This window comes from Xenia sp. Carnegie-2017, unplaced genomic scaffold (assembly GCF_021976095.1).
Source record: "Xenia sp. Carnegie-2017 unplaced genomic scaffold, XeniaSp_v1 HiC_scaffold_25, whole genome shotgun sequence".
Classification (NCBI taxonomy): Eukaryota; Metazoa; Cnidaria; class Anthozoa; order Malacalcyonacea; family Xeniidae; genus Xenia; species Xenia sp. Carnegie-2017.
Window position 1 is genome coordinate 3,936,952 of NW_025813488.1, and position 21,164 is coordinate 3,958,115.

At 33.2% G+C, this 21,164-nt stretch overlaps 2 protein-coding genes and 2 long non-coding RNA genes across 5 annotated transcripts; 2 read left to right on the plus strand and 2 right to left on the minus strand.

Moving 5' to 3' along the window:
* The first annotated feature begins 43 nt into the window (after positions 1-43).
* Positions 44-17,002, plus strand: LOC124452862 (kinesin-like protein KIF21A). Of its 2 annotated transcripts, XM_047003488.1 has the most exons (39): positions 44-110; positions 1,250-1,350; positions 2,110-2,635; positions 2,918-3,097; positions 3,261-3,303; positions 3,614-3,796; positions 3,873-3,917; positions 4,000-4,095; positions 4,305-4,427; positions 4,548-4,715; positions 4,790-4,905; positions 5,015-5,117; positions 5,201-5,293; positions 5,379-5,461; positions 5,764-5,864; positions 6,003-6,063; positions 6,253-6,418; positions 9,079-9,186; positions 10,381-10,477; positions 10,717-11,288; positions 11,368-11,670; positions 11,904-12,041; positions 12,143-12,253; positions 12,372-12,473; positions 12,556-12,780; positions 12,941-12,990; positions 13,061-13,097; positions 13,174-13,646; positions 13,845-13,889; positions 14,126-14,191; positions 14,261-14,394; positions 14,478-14,614; positions 15,024-15,181; positions 15,284-15,398; positions 15,475-15,510; positions 15,658-15,792; positions 16,074-16,200; positions 16,458-16,530; positions 16,652-17,002. In XM_047003488.1, the coding sequence occupies exons 3-39, from the start codon at positions 2,595-2,597 to the stop codon at positions 16,722-16,724; spliced, it is 4,917 nt and encodes a 1,638-aa protein (XP_046859444.1). In that variant the 5' UTR covers positions 44-110; positions 1,250-1,350; positions 2,110-2,594; the 3' UTR covers positions 16,725-17,002. The 2 variants fall into 2 exon arrangements, with proteins under 2 accessions (XP_046859444.1, XP_046859445.1); XM_047003489.1 differs by lacking the exons at positions 44-110; positions 1,250-1,350 and having other exon boundaries at positions 2,010-2,635.
* Positions 5,317-6,333, minus strand: LOC124452871. The gene is made up of 2 exons (XR_006950900.1): positions 6,246-6,333; positions 5,317-6,134 (listed from the first exon to the last, which is right to left on the minus strand). It is a non-coding gene; the product is annotated as an uncharacterized LOC124452871 (long non-coding RNA).
* A 1,396-nt stretch (positions 17,003-18,398) lies between the features above and the next one.
* Positions 18,399-19,930, minus strand: LOC124452872. The gene is made up of 2 exons (XR_006950901.1): positions 19,848-19,930; positions 18,399-19,144 (listed from the first exon to the last, which is right to left on the minus strand). It is a non-coding gene; the product is annotated as an uncharacterized LOC124452872 (long non-coding RNA).
* Positions 19,931-19,950: 20 nt separating this feature from the next.
* Positions 19,951-21,134, plus strand: LOC124452870 (transmembrane protein 267-like). Its single transcript, XM_047003501.1, has 2 exons — positions 19,951-20,415; positions 20,559-21,134. The coding sequence occupies exons 1-2, from the start codon at positions 20,128-20,130 to the stop codon at positions 20,916-20,918; spliced, it is 648 nt and encodes a 215-aa protein (XP_046859457.1). The 5' UTR covers positions 19,951-20,127; the 3' UTR covers positions 20,919-21,134.
* Positions 21,135-21,164: the final 30 nt, after the last annotated feature.

Genomic DNA, 21,164 nt, shown 5'->3' on the forward strand with positions numbered 1-21,164 from the left:
ACTGATTGGTTTTTACTATTTATCTATTTTCACCTGGGCATTAAAGATTCAAGACTTAAGAAAGTGGTGACATACAGGCGACAGATGGAATTTACGTGGATCGTGAAGAGGTTCGTGGTTTGATCAGATAAGCTAAATGATGGCGAAAATCCTTGTAAAATCTCCGTCGACCATCATATTTGCTTGAGAAGCTCAACAATGCATACATTTTTTCAAACATTTGTTAAAAAAAAAGTTTGTGGATAATGTCGAGTATGTTTGAAAGGAATTCAAAGTAACAGTAATGGTGTTCTGGAGACACGATAAGGCGTCAGTAAAAGGCGAGATCAGTGTACGCCCCTTTCAATTAATAATATGGGATTGTGTTGATGGAGGTTTTAATGTCGAATGTTATTGACGATATATAAATGTGTGCATTATGTGCATTTGTTCCAGGCCTTTCGCTCCAATGACTGCAACTTATCCCCATCCCTACTAAAATGTTGAAGATGTATAATATTATATAATATGATGGATAATATAAATATTGAAAAAGACTTGTGTCAAATTTTGATGTTAATGTAGTTTACTGTGACCATTAAGCAACTCTTGTGTTGTAGCTCGTACCTCCTTGACATTTAAATTGTGGATATGATGACCAAATAACCTGTCAACATACTACAGTAAAAAATGCTGTGGAAATTTGAGATGAAAAATGAAGCATAACCCAATAAAAGGAAATCTTGTAAACTTAAGTTCAAGACAATTAAAAGTGTAATATTTTTGTTTTATTTCAGAACCATCATCGTTTTATTCATTTTTGAAATAAAACCAAAGTATTACACTTTTAATTGTCTTGTTTAATAACTTGACTTAAAGTTTACCAGATGTCCTTTCTCGGATTATGTTTTATTTTACATCTAAAGGAATTGAAATTTGAGATGTAGTATTTAATTAGTTCAATTGTGGTTTCCTGTTTGGTTTGAAGCATCGAAACAGGCACGCTCGACGGAGGGGCGTGGGAATCCTCAGTTTTATAGGGGGGGCGACAGTGCCCTTGAATAATGTCTAATTTGCACTTTATTTGAGAAAGTTAAGTTTTCATTGATATTAAGCACAGGAAAAGGAAAAAATCACAGTAAAGTTCATCAAATCTTTGATGTTTTACGATAGATTAAAGCTGTGTTATTTGATATTTCTCAGTATATGGACATCATACAAAGAATCAACTATTTTCTATGCTATATGAGATCAATTCATTTTGTTACAGTATTCGTTATAAAATGTGTTGGAGATTTGTGTTGTGATTACAAAAACGAATGCCAAGACTCGAGATAAGGAGGATATATTTTGATGACCGAGTCATACTAGGTATGTAATAAATAGTTTTTTTTATGTCCTGCGCAGTAAAGGCAATAAAGAAAATGCCAATTGAGACTGCACATGTGTATCTGAAACAGATGGTTTTCAACAGATGTCACTACGTTGTCTTAGAATGTTTTTTTTTAGCAATATGTTTTCGTAAGGCTTTTTATTCTGAGGACTAGTTTTCAGGATAATAAACCTAAATCAAAAAATTAAATTTCTCTGAAGTGCTCGTTTATTATTCAAAGATGTATTTGTTTGTTTTTGGCAACCCAACATAAAAATCTTGGAACAAAATAATTGCTGTTTTGAAATCCATTGACTGCCATTTATTGATCTCTTCATTCGTCACAAGTCAATAATTGATCTACCTTTGACGAACATATGGACTCGGTCTGTTTTTTTTAAATGAATTTTCCCAATTTTTACTCCCGTTGACAAGAAATATGACACACCCAACTTATAAAACTCCACAATCCATTCCTGAAATTATGAACTATGATTAGCTAAATATTTAATAAGATATTAAAGAAATATGTAAAACAGCGGAATTGTAGTCTAAGGAATTCATCCTAGTTTTTTCTTGATTTGATAAAAAACAGCGATAATGTATATATGTGCTTTGTTCGTATGCGACTGTCGACTGGTATTATTAAATCAAAGGCATTGATTGTATTTTTTTCAAAGAATTAATACGTTTAAATGAAGTATGATTCTTGTACAGGAATTATATGTGTTATCAACCTTAGAATTCTTAATTCTCAGTAGGTGTACTGTGATGAACAAAAGTAAACCGACATAAAGAAAACGAAATGAAATATATGGTTAAATGACATTTGTGATTCACGTTATTCGTGTTTGTCACGTGTCCTCCACGCGTGTTTTACAGCTGGCGCGGCCATTTTGAAGATTGTTTGCTAAATATTTGAACTGTCATTTATGAAGTCGTTTTAAAGTTGTATTGTCTTTTAACTTACGATGTGAGAGGCCGGAATTGTTTAAGAAACTAAAGAAGGGAATTGAAAAAATAAATAGCTTGCTTGGGAACATTCTTAGCGCGACTGAAATGCAACTTTGCGCCATTGCACAATATGACTTTCAATGAAAATTGTTTAAAGTTTTTGCGTGCAAAACATTTGTTATTTTGAAGCTAAAATATGCAAGCAAGCAAAGGAAATCAAGACAATTTCTAATCGAAGAGGAAATATTCACAACCGCTGAATTTTCGGAAATATTCTGTTAATTTGAAAATGTCTGGCGATTCGGACACGTCCGTCCAAGTGGCGTTGAGGTAAAGACTTTTATTTATTTAATGATTCTGTATTTTTTTTTCAATATAGATATTCTTTATACCATTTTAAGTCTCGAAATGCTAGTACATTCTCGTTTGCCGATATGGTGAGCTCAAAAATATTTTAGCCGGTGTGAAGTTGCGTTAAAAATAATATAAGTTTTCACCAGCTAAACGAAAAACTAAATTGGTTCATTGACACTTTGAGTTTATTTGTATCTTTGTTTTCTTGTACATAGCTCTCGTTTTTAATCTTCTACAACTAAATCTTTTTTTGGCCAGGATACGTCCTCAAAGCGCTTCTGAAAAGATTGAAATGTGCCGAGTTTGTACAAATGTAACACCGAATCATCCTCAAGTTGTATTAGGAAAAGACAAAGCTTTTACATACGATTCAGTCTTTGATGTTCATGCTAAACAATTTGAAATTTATCGAGATTGTATTGAAGGCTTAATAGAAGGGTATGTATTGTATTTTTTATCAGCCATTACGTTTTTGATGGGATATTTAACTTAAATATCTTTACCAATATCATTGTTTACATTTTGGGGATTTAAATCGTGAGAAATCACTAACTTAAGCTTTGTGAATAAACGAAAATTTTCCTTCTCGTTATCCATGTAGATGTTTTGATGGTTATAATGCGACAGTATTGGCATATGGTCAGGTAGGTTTTCTCTTGTTTTAAAATAAAGCTGTTTCTTTTTTTTCTTACTTTATTTTGCATCATTAATTATTAAAGAGAAGAACATTAGTGGGCTATAAAAATTTCATTTTTGGTTCACCATCAACCACATTAACTTTGACTTTCTTGAAAATACATAAGGCAAAGCTCAATCAATATTAGATAACAAAATAATTCATTTTAAAGAAAGAAATGCATTGGTTGATCAATATTAGATAACAAAATAATTTATTTTAAAAAGAGAAATGTATTGTAAAAAAATTTCCATAAATGTGTCTTTATATTGTAACAGACTGGTGCTGGTAAAACATACACAATGGGAACTGGTTTTGATGTGAACATCAGTAAAGAGGATGAAGGAATTGTTCCAAGAGCGGTTAGCCATCTCTTTGATGGCATTGATAAACGCCAAGAAGATGCAAAACAAAATAGTGAACCACCTCCAAATTTTAAAGTAACTGTCCAGTTTATGGAGGTAAATGAAAACAAATGTTTGTATTTTTTATTTGAAAGTTTAAAAATGCAATTCAATGTGTTCCGTGTCTTTACAGCTTTACAATGAAGAACTTATTGATCTTTTTGATAATGAAAATAGGGTAAGTAAGGTTATAGAATAAATGGACAATATTCATTTCATCATGTTTTATTAATGACTTAATACATCATACCCTACTGTAGGGAATGTCTGGTAAACACATAAAGATTCATGAAGACTCAAATGGTGGTATTTATACTGTGGGTGTTACTATGAAACAAGTCACATCAGCTAAAGAGGTATTGTATATGGACCACATTTTTTCTTGGAGGACATTATCTAGAGGGGGTGCTGGGCAACCCTTAAAGGAGAGGAGTAAGGCTACATTTGAAAAACTGCATTTGTGAAAGTCCGAAAGAGCATGCTTAAATTTTCTTATCTATCTGTAAGTTGACTAACTATGTTGCCCATTAAATTAATATGATCATGAATTTCTCTTTTATTTCAGACATTGAATAGTCTGCAACAAGGTGCTTTATCAAGGACAACAGCCAGTACAAACATGAATGCTCAGTCATCAAGATCACATGCAATATTTACACTCCATATTACACAGCAACGTGTTGTGAAAGTAAGAATCAACAAAATGCAATAAACCTCTAAATGTTACGAACAAGTTTGAATGTTAGTGAATCTGGTGGAAAATTCTCAAAATTAGTCATTAAATGAACAAAACATGTTTTCTTTCTAGCTTAGCAATGATGAATCATTAAATAATGGTAACCAAGGACAGGGTTTCGAATATGAAATGCTGACAGCAAAATTCAACTTTGTTGATCTTGCTGGCTCAGAGCGTCTCAAGAGAACTGGGGCAACTGGTGATCGTGCTAAGGAAGGGATTTCAATTAATTGTGGCTTGGTAATTTGATACATACTCTATGTTGTTCTTTTCATTTAATAATGTTGTTAATTTTACAATATTGAATGTTTTAGTTAGCATTAGGAAATGTGATCAGTGCTTTAGGAGATAAAGCAAAACGTGGTTCACATGTTCCATACAGAGATTCAAAGCTTACACGATTGCTTCAGGATTCTCTTGGTGGTAATAGGTAATTGTAAAATTACACAGAGATTATGTTACATCTGAATTATATTGTGTCAATTCACATTTCATTGTTGCTTTCCAATGAAAACATTACATCATTGTAAATATTTTAGTCAAACTCTTATGATTGCATGCGTCAGTCCATCGGATCGAGATTTTATGGAGACATTAAACACTTTAAAATATGCTAACAGGGCAAGAAACATCAAGAATAAGGTTTGTGTTTCTAGGTTATTGGATGGTCATTATATGAAGAGTGTAAGTGTATTGTATATATTAATGATGGTGTAATTGTTTAGGTGGTTGTCAATCAAGATAAAGCTAGTAAACAAATTGCAACGTTGCGAGCTGAAATTCAAGCTTTAACAATGGAGTTAAACGAGTACAAACAGGTTTGATTATCATCAATAAATTGTAACGTTATAATATTTATTGTATTTTAAACACATGTATTTTTAATTTTTGTTGAATGAATAGGGAAAGAGAATTGCTGGTGAAGGTGAAACACATATCAATGATATGTATCATGAAAATACCATGTTACAAACTGAGAATGATAAGTAAGTGTTTATTACACTATGATATGGTTGTAGTATATAAAGACTCTATACTTTACTTGGATGGTCATAGTGTATAAAGACTTTGTTCTTTACTTGTATTGTTGTAGTATATAAAGACTCTATACTTTACTTGGATGGTCATAGTGTATAAAGACTTTGTACTTTACTTGTATGGTCATGAAATCTTTTTGAAATGTTGGCAAGAACGAGCTTGAAAATTTTTAGTTTTTCCATTGAATATAGTTGTTGATGATAGTGTTGTAAGGCAGTGATTGTTTAATAAGTTTATGTTTTTTTTTCAGATTACACATGCGTATAAAGGCATTAAATCATACAGTTGAGGAGCAAAAGAAACGAATCACAGAGTACATGGCAAACAAAGGTGTTGCAATGCTTAATGGAGGTATGGTTATGTGAAATATGTGCCTTTTTCTTTCCTTGAATATTTTAAATAATTTTATATAGTTACAATGTTATAGTAGCTTCGTAGATGTTTAATGTTCTTTTAATTTCATCGACTTTTTATCCTTATATTACGTAGATATGAAGGGTGGTGTGGAGGAATTGATTGCTGGATATGTTGAGGAAATTGAAGAATTGAGGTATGTTTTCTTTTACACTGATGTAATTTAATCCTTCGATCTGTTCTTTAAGAAGGTATAGTTAGAAGGCACTATACAAAAGAACGTTAAATTAGTTTGGGTGGTTTAATTCTATTGATTCTGTATTGCTTGTTCAAAACAAAAAAATTGTTGTCTTTCTGAATTATTGAAAATCTTCATACTTCACAGAAGTCGTCTACTTGAAAGTGAAGCGTTGGCTTCTGCAGTTGCTCGCCGTTCAGTTACAACAGCCTCTCGTCTTGGTCGACCCAATTTTCCTGATCTACCTGAACAGAGTGAGACGATCCTTGAACTCGCAAAACAAGATCTTCACTCTCAAATGCAGAAAGCTAAGGTGACGTATAAAAACGCATTTCAAAAATCATCTTGTAACAATAAACCTACATCTCGCGCAAGTTTTAAATCTCGTAAGATTCCTACGTCACGTGTGACGCGGGATCTCATGGGAGATTGTGCCCATAAAAAGCGGTGCTCTAAAACACCTGCGCCACGTTGTCACGGAAAAACGTTCAAACGCGAGAATTTAATTGTACGAGGGATAAACAAGGTGAAGAACGGTCTTTACGGATTAAAAGTTGTTCCCAGAAGACTATTATCAAAAAAGAGTCCAGCCAAGAATTGTTTGAATGCTCGCGGGCTTAGTTATCAGACAAAACCTATCTTATTTGATAGACGTAATGAAAGTCTGACGCGAGATTATGTTTGTGGTTTTGCTTCCAAAATTCCTCTTCCTGTCAGCGATTTTCACGACGCCAAAATGTGCAAAGTATTTTAGATAAGAGTGAATACCACAGCAGCACAAGTACATTGAGAAGTAATCAAGAGAAGAACACAAAAAATGATGTAACTTGCCTGCACAGGCTAATGGTGAAGTGAACAAAGAATTCAAACATAACTCTATGTCTTGTGGTAATGCCAGTGAAAACAACCTATATGATATTCAAACAAATGTATTTCGTATCAAATCATCACGTGAATTGAGTGTAACTAGTGCCCATTCTCCAGTCAGTTGGTGGGGATCAAGAAAAGAGGATAAATATGGGAATGTGGATGCTGTGAAATCTTCTTATAAAGACGTAAGACGTATATCAGAGACACTTTGCATTTTACCAGAAAACAAGAGTTGGTTCTCGGAAAACATTCGTCATCCTTCGGAAAATGCTCCATCACGTATTGATATTTTCAATGAAATGATGCTTAACGTTCAACATTCATCGCAAAACAATCGGCCCAAGTCGCTAGAGCTTGACGCAAAAACTCTAAGTCTACCAGAGCGACGTCATCGTCTAGAGAAGGATCTTGATGAACTTATGGATGCAATGGAGAAGGTTCTTGGTAATTCTATAAACATGGAGTCTTATATAGGTACTTGGCCTAGGAAATCATCACTGGAAAAACCTAAAGCTAGAGCTGTAATATTTGGACGACCTGTGTTTGAAGCTGTGATTTAATCAATGTTTATTTGAATTGATGAATTGAATTAACTACATTTCCCCTTTAAATTGAGTACTAAGTTGTATAGAGTTATTATAGTAGAATCATCACATCAATATAAATTATACAAATATTTAATATAAATGATAAATATTTATTGAATTCAGAGTAAAGTGTAACTTTATAAGAAGAAGAAAATGGGACTCTTCTAATATATTATATATAAACGTATGTTCATTAATTGAATAAAAATATATATTAATAAAAAATAGCGACAGTTAGGGTTCTCCGTAGGTTTATTCTTATTATCCAAACAATTACTTTGTCCGTTTTATGCATGATAATATTTTAACCTAATAACGTGTTTGTTCAAATTAAACGTGGTATCTAAATAGTAGTATAAGGTTATAGTGTGTGTGATTATGGTTGTTGTGTGTGGGTGTGATTATGGTTGTAGTGTATTGCAGGCTATTGTTGTAGTCTGTGGCTATGGTTGTAGCGTGTGGGGCTATGGTTAAAGTGTATGTGATTATAGTTGTTGCGTATGTGGCTAAGTTTGTAATTTGTGGCTATGGTTTTAGTGTATGTGATTATGTTATTAGTACATGTGGCTATGGTTGTAGTGTGTGTGATTATGGTTGTAATGTATGTTGCTTTTGTTATAGTATACGTGGTTATGGTTGTAGTATATGTTGCTATGGTTGTAGTGTATGTTGCTATGGTTGTAGTGTGTGTGATTATGGTTGTAATGTATGTTGCTTTTGTTATAGTATACGTGGTTATGGTTGTAGTATATGTTGCTATGGTTGTAGTGTATTTTGCTATGGTTGTAGTATATGTTGCTATGGTTGTAGTATATGTTGCTATGGTTGTAGTATATGTTGCTATGGTTGTAGTATACGTGGTTATGGTTGTAGTATACGTGGTTATGGTTGTAGTATACGTGGTTATGGTTGTAGTATACGTGGTTATGGTTGTAGTATATGTTGCTATGGTTGTAGTGTATGTTGTTATGGTTGTAGTATACGTGGTTATAGTTTCAATGTATGTTAGAAGTATATGTCACTATGGTTTTATGGATGCTGGTAAAGTAGTAAATTATACAGCTAACATTAGTAGTATAGTATGTGTAAAATTTATATTTATAAATAAAATATGATTGTATTAGAACTCAAGCAGTAGTCCTTGTTTAAATGATAAAGTTATATCAATTATATTTTATTTTTTTCATAACTTTTGTTATATAAAGTATTCAGAGTACCTACCTGGCGAGTATTTATTGTGTCTCAGATGTTTCTTGTACAGAAGAAAGACATCCCCACAATAATTTACGTTTAATTTTTGCAACAAAGTGTAAAATATTATAGAAGTTTTTCTTGTTGTCCCTTCTCCTTGTTGAACATCTTTCTCTTGTTCATAGTTCTTCATCTTGCATTTAACATCGAAAGTTTGAAACTTGTAGCTACTTTTTGTATAAAATACGAGATAACGTATGAAGACTTAAAATGGTGTCTTAAAACACAAGCTTGAATTGTATAAAAACTTTTGTGTATTTTTTAGGAATTAAAAAATATTTCGTCACAAGAGAAGAACTCGGCTATTGTTGATCTTGGCAGCGATGGTGAAAAAGAGACTGGGGCTGAAAGTCAATCCGACGACGACGTTGAGGTGAGATCTTATCTCATTAGATGGCGGATACTTTCAATATTTTAGTCGATGTTTCTTGTAGATTAAATGTTAATGAGTCGTGTGTTAGATAAGAACAAAGTACGTCATGTCATTAATAAAAGATTGATGGTACTGAGATAAACATCTGCCAATGATTAACAATTCTGATCTTTTTCACTTGGAAACTTATAATATTCTTTTATCTGCACTGCACAGCTCTGTAAGCTTATACCTGTTCTTCCAAACGCAAAGAGCATAACTTTTCATTCAAAGTTCTGGGGGGAACTTGAATAGACAAGCTTTATTTTAACTCCATATTTATATAAGTTGTCCTCTTTTTTGCACGAAGTAAAGATTAAGCCTTATTATCCTGTACTAAACAAAGTTTCTTCACTTAACATTTTATAGCTATGCGCTCAGTATAATATTGCAAAGATCATTTCTTTTCAATCCAGTAATACTGAAATAAAAATCTTACCTAAACTTCAGTTAAAAACTTTATAATTTATTCCATATTTTTCTCTCCACCTACCTACATTGATCGATTATCACCGCTTGTCGTTTTTTCTTTTCCAACTTTAGTATTTAGTCTTCAAAGGAATCTTTGTGTGTGGCTCTTTTCCTTTAATCCTGTTTTGCTATAGCTCAAAATTGGCGTAGAGTTTGGTTTTATTTATATCTTTACCTATTTAAAACAACAATTAAAGGCGTGGATTAAGAAGATATTTTCAATATATTACCACTCTTTTTATCTTATTTTTTGACTTTTGTAAAGCAAATTTCACCAACAACATCTGACAGGTCTTTTCCAATGTAAACCTGGCGATAATATTTATTTCCCAAAGGTGGAGAATTAATTTTGAAGAGTTTATGTCGTAGCAGCCACCGGCCTCGAGTCTTCTTTAAATGAGACAGATGTTTTTGTTTTGTGATTTTTCTGCCCTATATTAATTATTTATTGCATGAATCATTTTAGAGAATTTTGAATTTTTATTGTTGCGATTTCAATCAACTAACAGACTTGTGGTTTCCCATATAAATTATATATTGTTGTACATTCATCATTACCTACACTGACACACGTTATCTTATTTTATATTTTAGGTAGTGTAATGTCTGTTGTTCTCTGTTGTTCATTTATTGATAACCAATTGCATTGATGATTCTTCTCTCACGATTAAATTTTTTTTTCAGAACGAGGAAGAAATTGACAAGATCGCGGAAAGTTCTTCATCTGAAAGTGAAGATGGTGACGAAGAAATAGAACGCGGCGAAAGGCAAGAGAATAAAAGTAAGTTTATATACATTGGGGATTTACATCAAAATTTTTTTGTAGTGTCTGTTTAATGAAGAATTTCTCAATTTTTCAAGTCAAATATCGCATTGCTAAAATCCTCACTTTTGTAGATAACTTACACTTAAGCTGTAAATTTAAATATCTTTGTGGAAGTTGCTCTATTCAAAACTCCGATCAATTAGCTAAATAAAGGAAACAAGTGCATGTTAATAATCATCAGTATTTTCAATTAGACAAAGAGCTTCTTCGTGAAGGTCTTGCCGACTTGTCAACTGAGATCAGCATTAAGCAAAAACTTATTGAAGAACTTGAGAGCAGTCAGAAAAGATTGAACCGCATGAAGATGCATTATGAAGAAAAACTAAGCTTGCTTGAACGCAAGATTAAAGAAACTGAGAACGAGCGTGATAGGGTCCTCGAGACGATACATGAACATGATAAGGAAGCCGAACAGAGGAGTGCAAAAGTAAAAACAGATTATGAAAAGAAGATTAATAATTTCAAGGATGAATTGAAGAAATTACAGTCTGCCAAGAAAGAACATAACAGACTCATGAGAACTAAGACGCAAAATGAAACACAACTAAGAAATTTGGCGCGAGATCTGGACGAACTGAAAAAAACCAAAGTGAAATTGATACGACAAATGAAGGAGGAAGTAGCAAAGGGCAAGAAACGTGAAGCAGAACGTGAACGACAAATATCACAACTTAAAAAAGAAAGTCGAAAACGAGAAATCCAAATCAAAAACATGGAGTCAGAAAAAAAACAACGAGAACTTGTGTTGAAACGAAAACAGGAAGAGGTTTGTGCTTGTCATTATAAAAAGAAATTAATAAAAATAAGTAAATTGTAGAAAGTTAAATTACTCCTGTTGGTCTCAGGTGAAACAATTACGCCAGCAACATAAACCAATTTCTGGCAAACTTGGCAAGCAACGAAAATTGAATCCTGTTTCATCCGTCCCTGAGATCTCACTCTCATCAACCGCTACTATGGTCGTCTCTGGAACTGGTGTTGAAGTCCAGCACGTAGATAGATCAGAGCGTGTTAATGGTGTTGCAAGAAACACACGTGTAGCAGGTGTATTCACGAACTCGCGAGGCCCAGTGATAACGACGCAAAGTCCACGAAAAAGGCTGTCTTCTACCCAGATCAAAAAGACTTGGGAAACAATTGAGAAAAAGGTTATATTTTTATGACTATTTATTGTTTAAATTGTACATGATTATTGGTTGAATATAGCTCTTCTTTTACTGCTTTAGTTAAAATGTAATGAAGAACTTTCTATGATTGATGTTCATGTTTTTACCCTAGTGCTGTTGTATAACCTTTAGTTATTTTACACACAATCTTTTGAAGTAATCCTTTAACTCCGTCGAAATAACGGCTGTATATCAATGGGGTTTTTTTGCTACAGATTGAAAGAATTGTGGTGCACAGTCAAACTGTTTCTTCAATGGAGAGTGATATGGATCGTTGGATAAAAGATAGAGATGAATTGAGTAAAAAGATCGAAAATTGTAACACTATGTTACTTGAAGCAAACACTGGAAATGTAACGACAGACATATACTTTATGTCACACAATAGTTTTTCTTTCTTTCTTTTATATATTTCATTTTTATTTGAAATATCCAAAACTTTCTCTTTGTGTAGGACGAAAATGTAACAAAAGATCTCAATGAACAACTGGATGCACTCAAGGCAAATCTTGAATATATTCAAGACAACATTACCGAAGCACAAACGGAAATTGCCGATCTCGAGGTAAGACAATGGTGAAGGTTAAAAAGCTGTGCATCATAAGACAGTTTGATTGTACGAGTATATTTTATAAAGATTTGTCCATTTAAAATCTTTATAATTTTTGTTGTATCTTTGTGAGGATGACGGTGAAACCACTGATATTACTGAAATAATCACAAAATGTTCAGCTCATGAAGCACGTCTACTTATGGAACATTTCTTGAGCAAAACTATTGAATTGGTAATCTTTAGATATTTTGTAGTTGCATTAAAATTTTCTACACTAAAACCTACTTTAAATACTTGTGGGTTTTATTTTTTAGAGTCGTGAGACTGTATCTAAAGATGTCACAATTAAAGAAGTAGAAGCAAAATTAGAAGCATTACGTCAGCATAATGATCTTCAACAAGATCTTTTATTAAATTTACTTCGTACTCCAAGTTCAGATGACGTATCAAACAATACAAAAGATCATAAAGTTTCAGAGGAGACTGTTGATGAACAGGAAATGACTAACTTTGTTACTCAAGGCAGTACTTCTTTTATGGTAAAACATTTAAACCTTCTTCCACACTCTTTTTTTTCATGTATTTTATTTAGAGATTATACATTGCACGAAAAATATACGATTTTGCTGCATGAACTAACACCTACTTTAAAATCAAAGGAAAGTAATTTCAATATTCTAAATTTAAAAATTTTTTCAGAGCAAATCTGAATTTATTGCATTCATGAAAGATGACATTAATCCATACGGGTGAGTTAATGTTACATAAATTATAGAAATTATTCACATTATCGTTGGTCATTTTCGTTTTATTTTGTAGGAACAAAGGAAATTCTAACAAGTCGTTAAAAGAAAAGGTGAATACAAAATGATGATAGAAACACATTGTTAATAAAGTGTTTGCTATATGTGATTTTTTATTCAAAATTTCAGTCACGACGTCGGAGTTCAACACAAAAGGAACTCTTACGTGCCCCAAGACTTGAGAAACATGAGTCCAAACTACCTGTATTTTCTGACATCATAGAAGATGACGAAACCAGTGCTCAGCCTATAACGAAAGACGCTGTCAATCCCTTTGATCTTAAACATGAACTTTTACAATTAGAGAAAACTAGAAAATCTAAAGAATCACCCGATGGCAACTTAATGGCCCCTCCTTCATTGGATGTACCTACAGTAACCACAAGTGTCCCGCAAGATCGTCCCCAGTCTGTCACCAGCTCGTTCTCAACCTCCTTCATACGAGGCACTTTTAAATCAAGGTCAGCACGAAACTTTCTACGGCCAAAGGCTCCTCTCTCTAGTGCTAGTATGACGACATCTACCGAGTCTCGATCCCAACCCACCTCTCCAACGCTTCAGCGCAGGTCATTTGAAGATAAAGGAAAGATGAGCAATGGACAGTTAGTATTTTTTTGTTTATGAATTCTTGTATTGTTTCCGGTGAAGTAATTTCATTACAATACATCATAGTATCTCAACAACATGTTTGAATTAACGATAGAATTAAATCTTCTACAACTGAAACACGTACTAAAATGTTTATTTTACATAACAAAACATAACCGAAAATAACAAAATACTTCATTTGGTGTTTAAAGAGGAAAAAGACGATTTGGAATATCGTTATTCAGACGTGGTTCAAGGTAAAAATTGCTATAAATATATATAGATCAACTACTGAAGACATCTGTTTGCATAAACTTGTCCTCTGTTGTTTCCAATTTTAATAATATCACACAAATATAAATGTTGATTTTAAATCAGTTTTAATTATTAAAATTGCAACAAACTTTTAAAAATACAATAAATACCGTCTTTCACCAGCTCATATTGATTTGTAAACTCCGTCATTGATGAGTAACCTTTTACTTTATTATAGAAATGATGCAGAAAATGTTTTCTCAAGATTAACTAGTACGCTACCACAAGATGCCAATCCAAACACGTACGTTTCTTTAAAAGACAGACTCTACAAAACAATCGTTTATTTATCTGTGTTTTGTTTCTGCTTCAGAGGGCGTATGTTACCTGTAAAACCACCCACAGGAAGACCAGGCACCATGGTCTGTGTTTACGCTTCTACTGGACACAATTCAGCCGTACTCTGTGTATGTGTCAGTGAAACTATGATGTTTACGGGATCCAAAGGTGTGATTTATATTACTACGTAAATTGTTATAACAGTGATGGCATATGCTAAAATTAACAAAATATACAATGTGTTGATATAGATCGTACTGTCAAGATTTGGGATCTTAAAACAGGAGAAGAAACAATGTCTTTAGCACAACATAAACGCGATGTAACCTCAATAAAGTATTGCTATGAGACCAGACGCTTGTTTAGCGTTTCTCAGAATATTATTAAGGTGAGTTGAAGCAATATTCCTTCTACGATTTCGTGAAATGACTTAAGGAAACGAGAGAAGAGTGCATGTTCTAAACTGCTCTTTTAATTGATGAGTTGACATATCTTAGATAAATTATATTGCAACTTTACCTAAGGATAAGGTCTTGTTCATTTAGTACAGACAAAACTCTGACGACGCCAATTTCCTTCGTAAGTTCTATCCTGTTTGTTATGGCGATTTGCAACAGATTATTTTCAAATAAATGTTTCGAAGTTCTTTGAAAAGTTGTTCACAAATCCACAAATCATGCAATTAAATTGAAAAGTCCATCATGCAAATATTTGAAATGAGGAAAAATTATGTATTTTCGACTGTAGTACTGAAAGAAAAGTTCAAAAACTTCATTTCCTTTTTTATATTTTTGAAGATATGGGACATTCGATTGCCTCCTGCCAAATGTATAAAAAGCATAATGTGTGGTATGATGTCAAATGATTCCACTATAAATGATCTAACAGTTGATCATTCTGGTCGTCTTGCTTTTGCTGCTAATGGTAACAATGTAAAAATATGGGATCTTAAAAAGTAAATATATTTCTTTCGTCTATTCATTGATGTCTCCGTAGAACCAAAACATAAGTATTATTCATCAAATTATTTGTTTGAGTGATTTATTCTTATTTTCAGTTATCAAATGATTGGGAAGTTGGGCGGACACACTGGACATGTTATGTCTTTACTTTTACTGGGGAAAAAAGAACCATTCTTGATGTTGACTGGATCTAGAGATCATTACATTAAGGTTATTTTATTTTATATTGTTCTTTATATTGTTCGAGACACATCAATTTATCATATCTTTTTCTCTTTGCTCGCAGATGTTTGAACTTCGTGGCTCGTTGTCTGGAACTCAGGTTATGATTTTCTAATATTTAAGTAACAGGAAAGTGTTTGTCCATTTGAGTCTTGCGACCAGAGCCTCTCCTGGACGATAAGGATTATGCAAGAAAATAGGCGCTGTGAGAAATGTCATAAGCTAACAAGTCATTGTCTTTTTACAGAATCCAATACAGACATTTGAACCACCTCACTATGATGGCGTCCAGTCCCTTGCTCTAGAGGGAAATAATTTGTTCAGTGGATCACGTGACAACAGCATCAAGAAATGGGACTTTTCCTCACAACGAGTTCAACAAGTTAGTAAAGCGTTAACTAATCGAAACAAAACATAAAATGTGGAGCATAAAGTAGAATTTATTGATCCACGCCAGTATATCAATAAAAGAAAATGTTGCCAACATTTTCTATCGGATCAGAGTAGACGTTTAGCTTTTGTGTATTTCAAAAATCTGTATTTACACGTCAACATTATATGAACGAGAACAAATTATGCATTCTTATATAACGTTGGCCTTTGTTTGTAAGGTTGTTTCATGTCTGCCTTAGTTGATTGATGCGTCCTTTTTTTGTCTTTCAGAATCGCATATCCGCTCACAAGGACTGGGTTTGTTCTCTAGACTTTTTGCGTTCGCACAATGTTTTGGTCAGCGGTTGCCGTGGTGGTATACTAAAGTTGTGGGAGCCTGAAACCTGTCAGGAAATTGGTGAGTTCACGAGTTTGGAGTAGAAGAATGGAGAGAGTTGCTGTTTTGTTGCTATTTGTTTGAAAAGTTGAAGGAATGGGTTAATCTTCATCTACTAGCAAAGAAAAATATGTTTTTATGACGATTAGTCATGAAAAACTATAGGATTTCAAAGAATAACTTTGTATTAATTGTAGAAATCAACTGTGTATATTTTCAAAGTAATTTGCTATTTTACATGAAAATGTAAGTTATTAAATTGTTTTTTTATGCCTTAGGTGAAATTAAAGCACATCGGCATCCCATCAATGCTATTGCTACAAATTCATCTTTCTTGTTTACTGCATCAAGGTAATAAACCTGTACAAATATTTATAAATTACTCTTTAACAAAATCTTCACAATTACTGTTTTCTTACATTTTAACATCTCTAATGTTCGGTGAATATTCCCTAATATTTATGAATTTTAGTGATCGTCTTGTTCGTGTTTGGAAACCTACAGATGTTTTGGACGAACAGTTAAAGGGAATATATCATGTTTAAAGATAAGTAGAAATATTTTGTAAATGACTAAAATATTTATTTTATGTATATCGTAACTATATAATTTGTATAGAATGGCCAATATACTATTCGATATCGCTCTTGTTTTTCTATACACTCCCCTGACAATAATGTACATAAAACACATGCATTTATCTACTTATTAATTTATCTTTATCAGCCGAAACGAATAATTTATATTGATTTATAAAATTTATTTATAACACAAGAATATTTCAAAGTTGTATCAATAAATTTATGTGCAAATTTTTGACATATTCGTGTTTTAGGAAATGAATCACTCGTGTTCAAGGTTTATCGCATTGTTTAAGGCTTAGTTTATTCATTGTATTGCATGGACGGATTAACAATGGTTTTTATTGGAGGGGGGGGGAGGGAAGGGTTACTTTAGTACTTTAGTATTAGAGATTTTTAAAAGTGTGCTCCATTCACAACAATCATGCTTTTGTTAAATTGTTTGGTATTGTAGTATTTTGTTGAAAAATTGGCACCGCTAACTTTTTGAGTTTTAGAAATTGCCAAATTTGACAAAAATATCAATTTTCAAGTCATTCATTACTGACATTTAAACAAGCACCGCTTCACATCTACTTGACGGAGTTAAATTCTTTCAGTTCAACTTTTAGAGTACAATTTCTTGAGTCTATTCAGTGTGCAAAACCTTCTACAACGGCAAAAGCGCAATGATTTCACTGTTGGCCAGAAAAACCCCCGGAAATATGTAAATCATCTTCATTTCAAAGAAACATGTAAAAAAAGCACTGAGTACCATCTTCTCAGCTGGGATCAAATCTGGAATAAATTATTTCATATTTTAGCCAATCAGAGCTCGAAAAAATTTATCCTGCAACAATGCTAGTATCTCATAGAAATCAGCCAATGAAATCAGACGACCAAATGAACGTCAATCACTTTTCCAACAGCCAGATGCCCCAAGAGTCGAAAGAGAAAGGAAGGTTTGTAAAATTTTTATTAAATTATTTGAAAGAGAATTTCAAATGTCGATAAATTTGATGGCAAAAGGCTTGTTTGATGTATAGTTACATATTGTTTTACTTGAAAATCTTTTCATCGGTTATTTTTGTGCCATTCGGCGTTTCGTATCTTCACCGTTGTGTTTACTTTGCCAGAGAAGCTTGTCAGTACAAAAACGACAAGTTTGTGTGTTTCAAAGTTTGTCTTTCGGTTTTAAATCAGTGTGTAGCGTACTGCCAGTATTTTGAATGTTTTGAAGTGAAATTTTGTTGAATATTCTTACTTTAAACATGTATTTGTGAATCGATATATTTTCAACAACCAACTTGTGCGACAGACATCTTTCTCGTTTCAACGCAAAAATATGAACAAAATTTTCAATGGTAAGTGACACAGTTGCAAAATGAGTGATAAGCAGGACATGTCCTATTCCTTGGGTTGATTTTTGTTGGTAAAAAGTGTGCTTTTAAGCACAAACTTTGAAGATATTTGAAAAATATGAAAAGGATGGTTCTTGTTGGACCTTGGACTTTCAACGAAATTGGCGCCTTTTTTGTTCCGCGTGAAAATAAAGAAACTGGACACAAATTATGCAAAACTAACCAGCTTGACTATTATATAAACAAAGTTTTGACCGAAGAGAGAAGTGGGGTACAGGCAAAAACTTTCATTCTGACGTTTGAATAAATTAGTTCAAAGTAGAGAACATTTTAAAAAAGTTGTTATTAAAAGTTATTAACTGTTTTTACAGAATTTTGCCAATAAATCGAAATTACAAAGAATTTATAAGTTTTCGCCATAAAATTTATGATATAATTGATTATAAGGTCTCAGTCTAAACATTCGTACATTTTGGAGAATTTCGTGTTATCTTGAACCTTTCATTTGTTTTGTAGTAAACAAAGAGAGCAACGGTGGCGCATTATGATTCATGCACTACATAATGTTTGTCAGATTTAATCATAGTTGTCGTTGATCAAAAACATAGTCATCAGATTAACTCACGGCTATCGTAGATTACATGCACTTTATGGTTTTTATGGATGTACATAATCGTTGTGGTGGATTTCGACAAAACAATCTTAGATTAATCAGTTGAGGATTACGTCAATCTACAAATGAAGACCAAAGACGACGTTTCAGGTTTGTGGTGTTGTACTTAAAATACAGGTTATCAACACTAAAAGGAAGATGATTGGACATTGGTTGACTAATATAACAAAATGAGTTGTTCATTTAATTCCTGTTGTTTTTTCCGGTTTTATGCATAGTGCAGTGCTTTTTGCGGTCAAAACATTACATTGGCGAAATCTTCTATGTGACGTGTAATGTAAGATTATCATTGTAAAAAGTAAAAGAACCAAAACGGTTTACAAGTCAAATGTTACAAATGTCCGATGCCGGGTTTTCATTCTTTTGATCACCTGGATAAGGATAAAATTAACAAGAAAATTACGTAAATGGTTTGAACCCGGGAGTATCGTTACATGTTTGTAAATGTAAATCGTCCAGGTTGGTATAGTCATGAGAAGGACTGTTTTTGTTGTTGTTGACTGACGTTTCGACAACTTTAGCGGTAGTCATCTTCAGAGTCAAAAGAGATTTTTTTGACTCTGAAGATGACTACCGCTAAGGTTGTCGAAACGTCAGTCAACAACAACAAAAACAGTCCTTCTCAGGACTATACCAACCTGGACGATCTACATTTAAAAACATGTAAGAAAATTACGGTCAAAAATATGGCGAAACTCGAATTACAGATTGCACGTTAGAATAGCAAGAAAATGACGATCCAAAACTTGGCGCAATCCGGCATACAAGCTGCATAGCGCACATTAAATTAATTTAAAATAATAACGGCTGAAATATATTCTTGCTTGATAATGCTTCATCAACAATTTTCACGTTTTGCTCATGCAAATCGTTTATATTATGAAGGCTTAAAATGTTTACCAAACTCTGGAAAAAAAGTGATTTGCATCATCAAGATGAATATGCAACAAAAATTGTCCGAATGGTATAATGAACAGCGAAGCAAACTAGGTGCATGAAGCTCGGCATTTCTTTTGCTAAATAGCTGTCAAAATGAATGTTATGACAATGGGAAATCCATGTTAAATTACTCACTGTTGTTTAACTTGAGGAAAAATAAGTCAGAGCAGGAAGATAGTTTAATTATTCATGACTTTGCTCGTCTCCAAAATCAAGTCGAACATCTTCGTCTATTTTATTCATGGAAGATGATTTGATAGCGAGACAAATTACTCCGATACGCAGGAAGGTATATTCGTAAACGGTACCATGATGGTATCTAGGTGATCGAGTGTTGGACACAAGAAGGATTGGCTGGCACACTGTTTTGAGTGTTTGATTTAGTATTACATGAAGTTAATCAAATCTACAAGACATGTTGAATTATTTGAAGACTTTTTCGTTTCAAGTTGGTTTACCCTATATTTTACTGCTGCTTTCGTGTCTTATGTTTGACGAGGCCATGAAGATTTCGTGGATCAACACTGAACCCTATATTAGGGCGCTTCTTGACAATTTTGGTCATGCATTCATTGCCTGCTTATCTTGGTTGGCTACTGTTGGTGTGAGTCGTCGTGGTATTATTCAGGGAATTGGATGCGGTGTTCTTGCTTCGGCTGTGGATATTGATCATTTCTTCTGGGCAAAATCCTTCAGTTTACAGGTTTGAGGTTTTATGTTGTAAATATCATTTGACAGCAAATATTAAAGCTATTTCTACCTAAATTGCAACATCACCCACTTTACTGTGCTCTGCAGCACTCTGTCAATTTTTTACTTTGATTAAAAGTTTGTTTTTCGTATTAGGAGGTCTTGTCTTTGTCATCCAGGCCACCCCTACATTCAACATCCATCCTTATCCCATTATTACCTTTGGTCAGTATTTTGTCCTACAATTATGCATCTTTATCGATATTACCCTTCATGGTAACTGTCTCGGTCATAACACATCACTTGAGAGATGGTGTACGAAGAGGTTTATGGTTTTGGCCAATGAATAGCACCCCTGTATTACCTTACTGGATTTATCTACTTGTCATTATGCTCTTGCCAATGTTAACATCGGTTGTTCAACATAAAACATGTGTGAATAATACTATTCACACGTGGAATTGTGTAATTGCCCAAAAAATGGTTCATAATACTTATGTACTCAGGTGTACTTGATTTTAAACCTATGTACTCATGTGTACCTGATTTAAAACCTATGTACTCAGATATACCTGATTTCAAGCCTGTGTACTCGAGTGTATTTCAAACAGTGCCACTCGTTTCAGATTATTTAATGTATTTTTATGACTTACTGGTCCTATATGCATTCCATGTGAACTGTATGTTTCCCATATGCCAATATTTATTATAAAATATATTACAGAATTGAAACTCCATGTCTGGTTAGTAGGGGAGTAGATA

Coding starts and splice junctions, on each gene's coding strand:
- LOC124452862 (XM_047003488.1), top strand. CDS start 2,595: ATGTCTGGCGATTCGGACACGTCCGTCCAAGTGGCGTTGAG. Junction 5,865..6,002: donor TGTTGCAATGCTTAATGGAG/GTATGGTTATGT, acceptor TATATTACGTAG/ATATGAAGGGTGGTGTGGAG. Junction 15,511..15,657: donor GCTCGTTGTCTGGAACTCAG/GTTATGATTTTC, acceptor GTCTTTTTACAG/AATCCAATACAGACATTTGA.
- LOC124452870 (XM_047003501.1), top strand. CDS start 20,128: ATGTTGAATTATTTGAAGACTTTTTCGTTTCAAGTTGGTTTACCCTAT. Junction 20,416..20,558: donor CAAAATCCTTCAGTTTACAG/GTTTGAGGTTTT, acceptor TTTTCGTATTAG/GAGGTCTTGTCTTTGTCATC.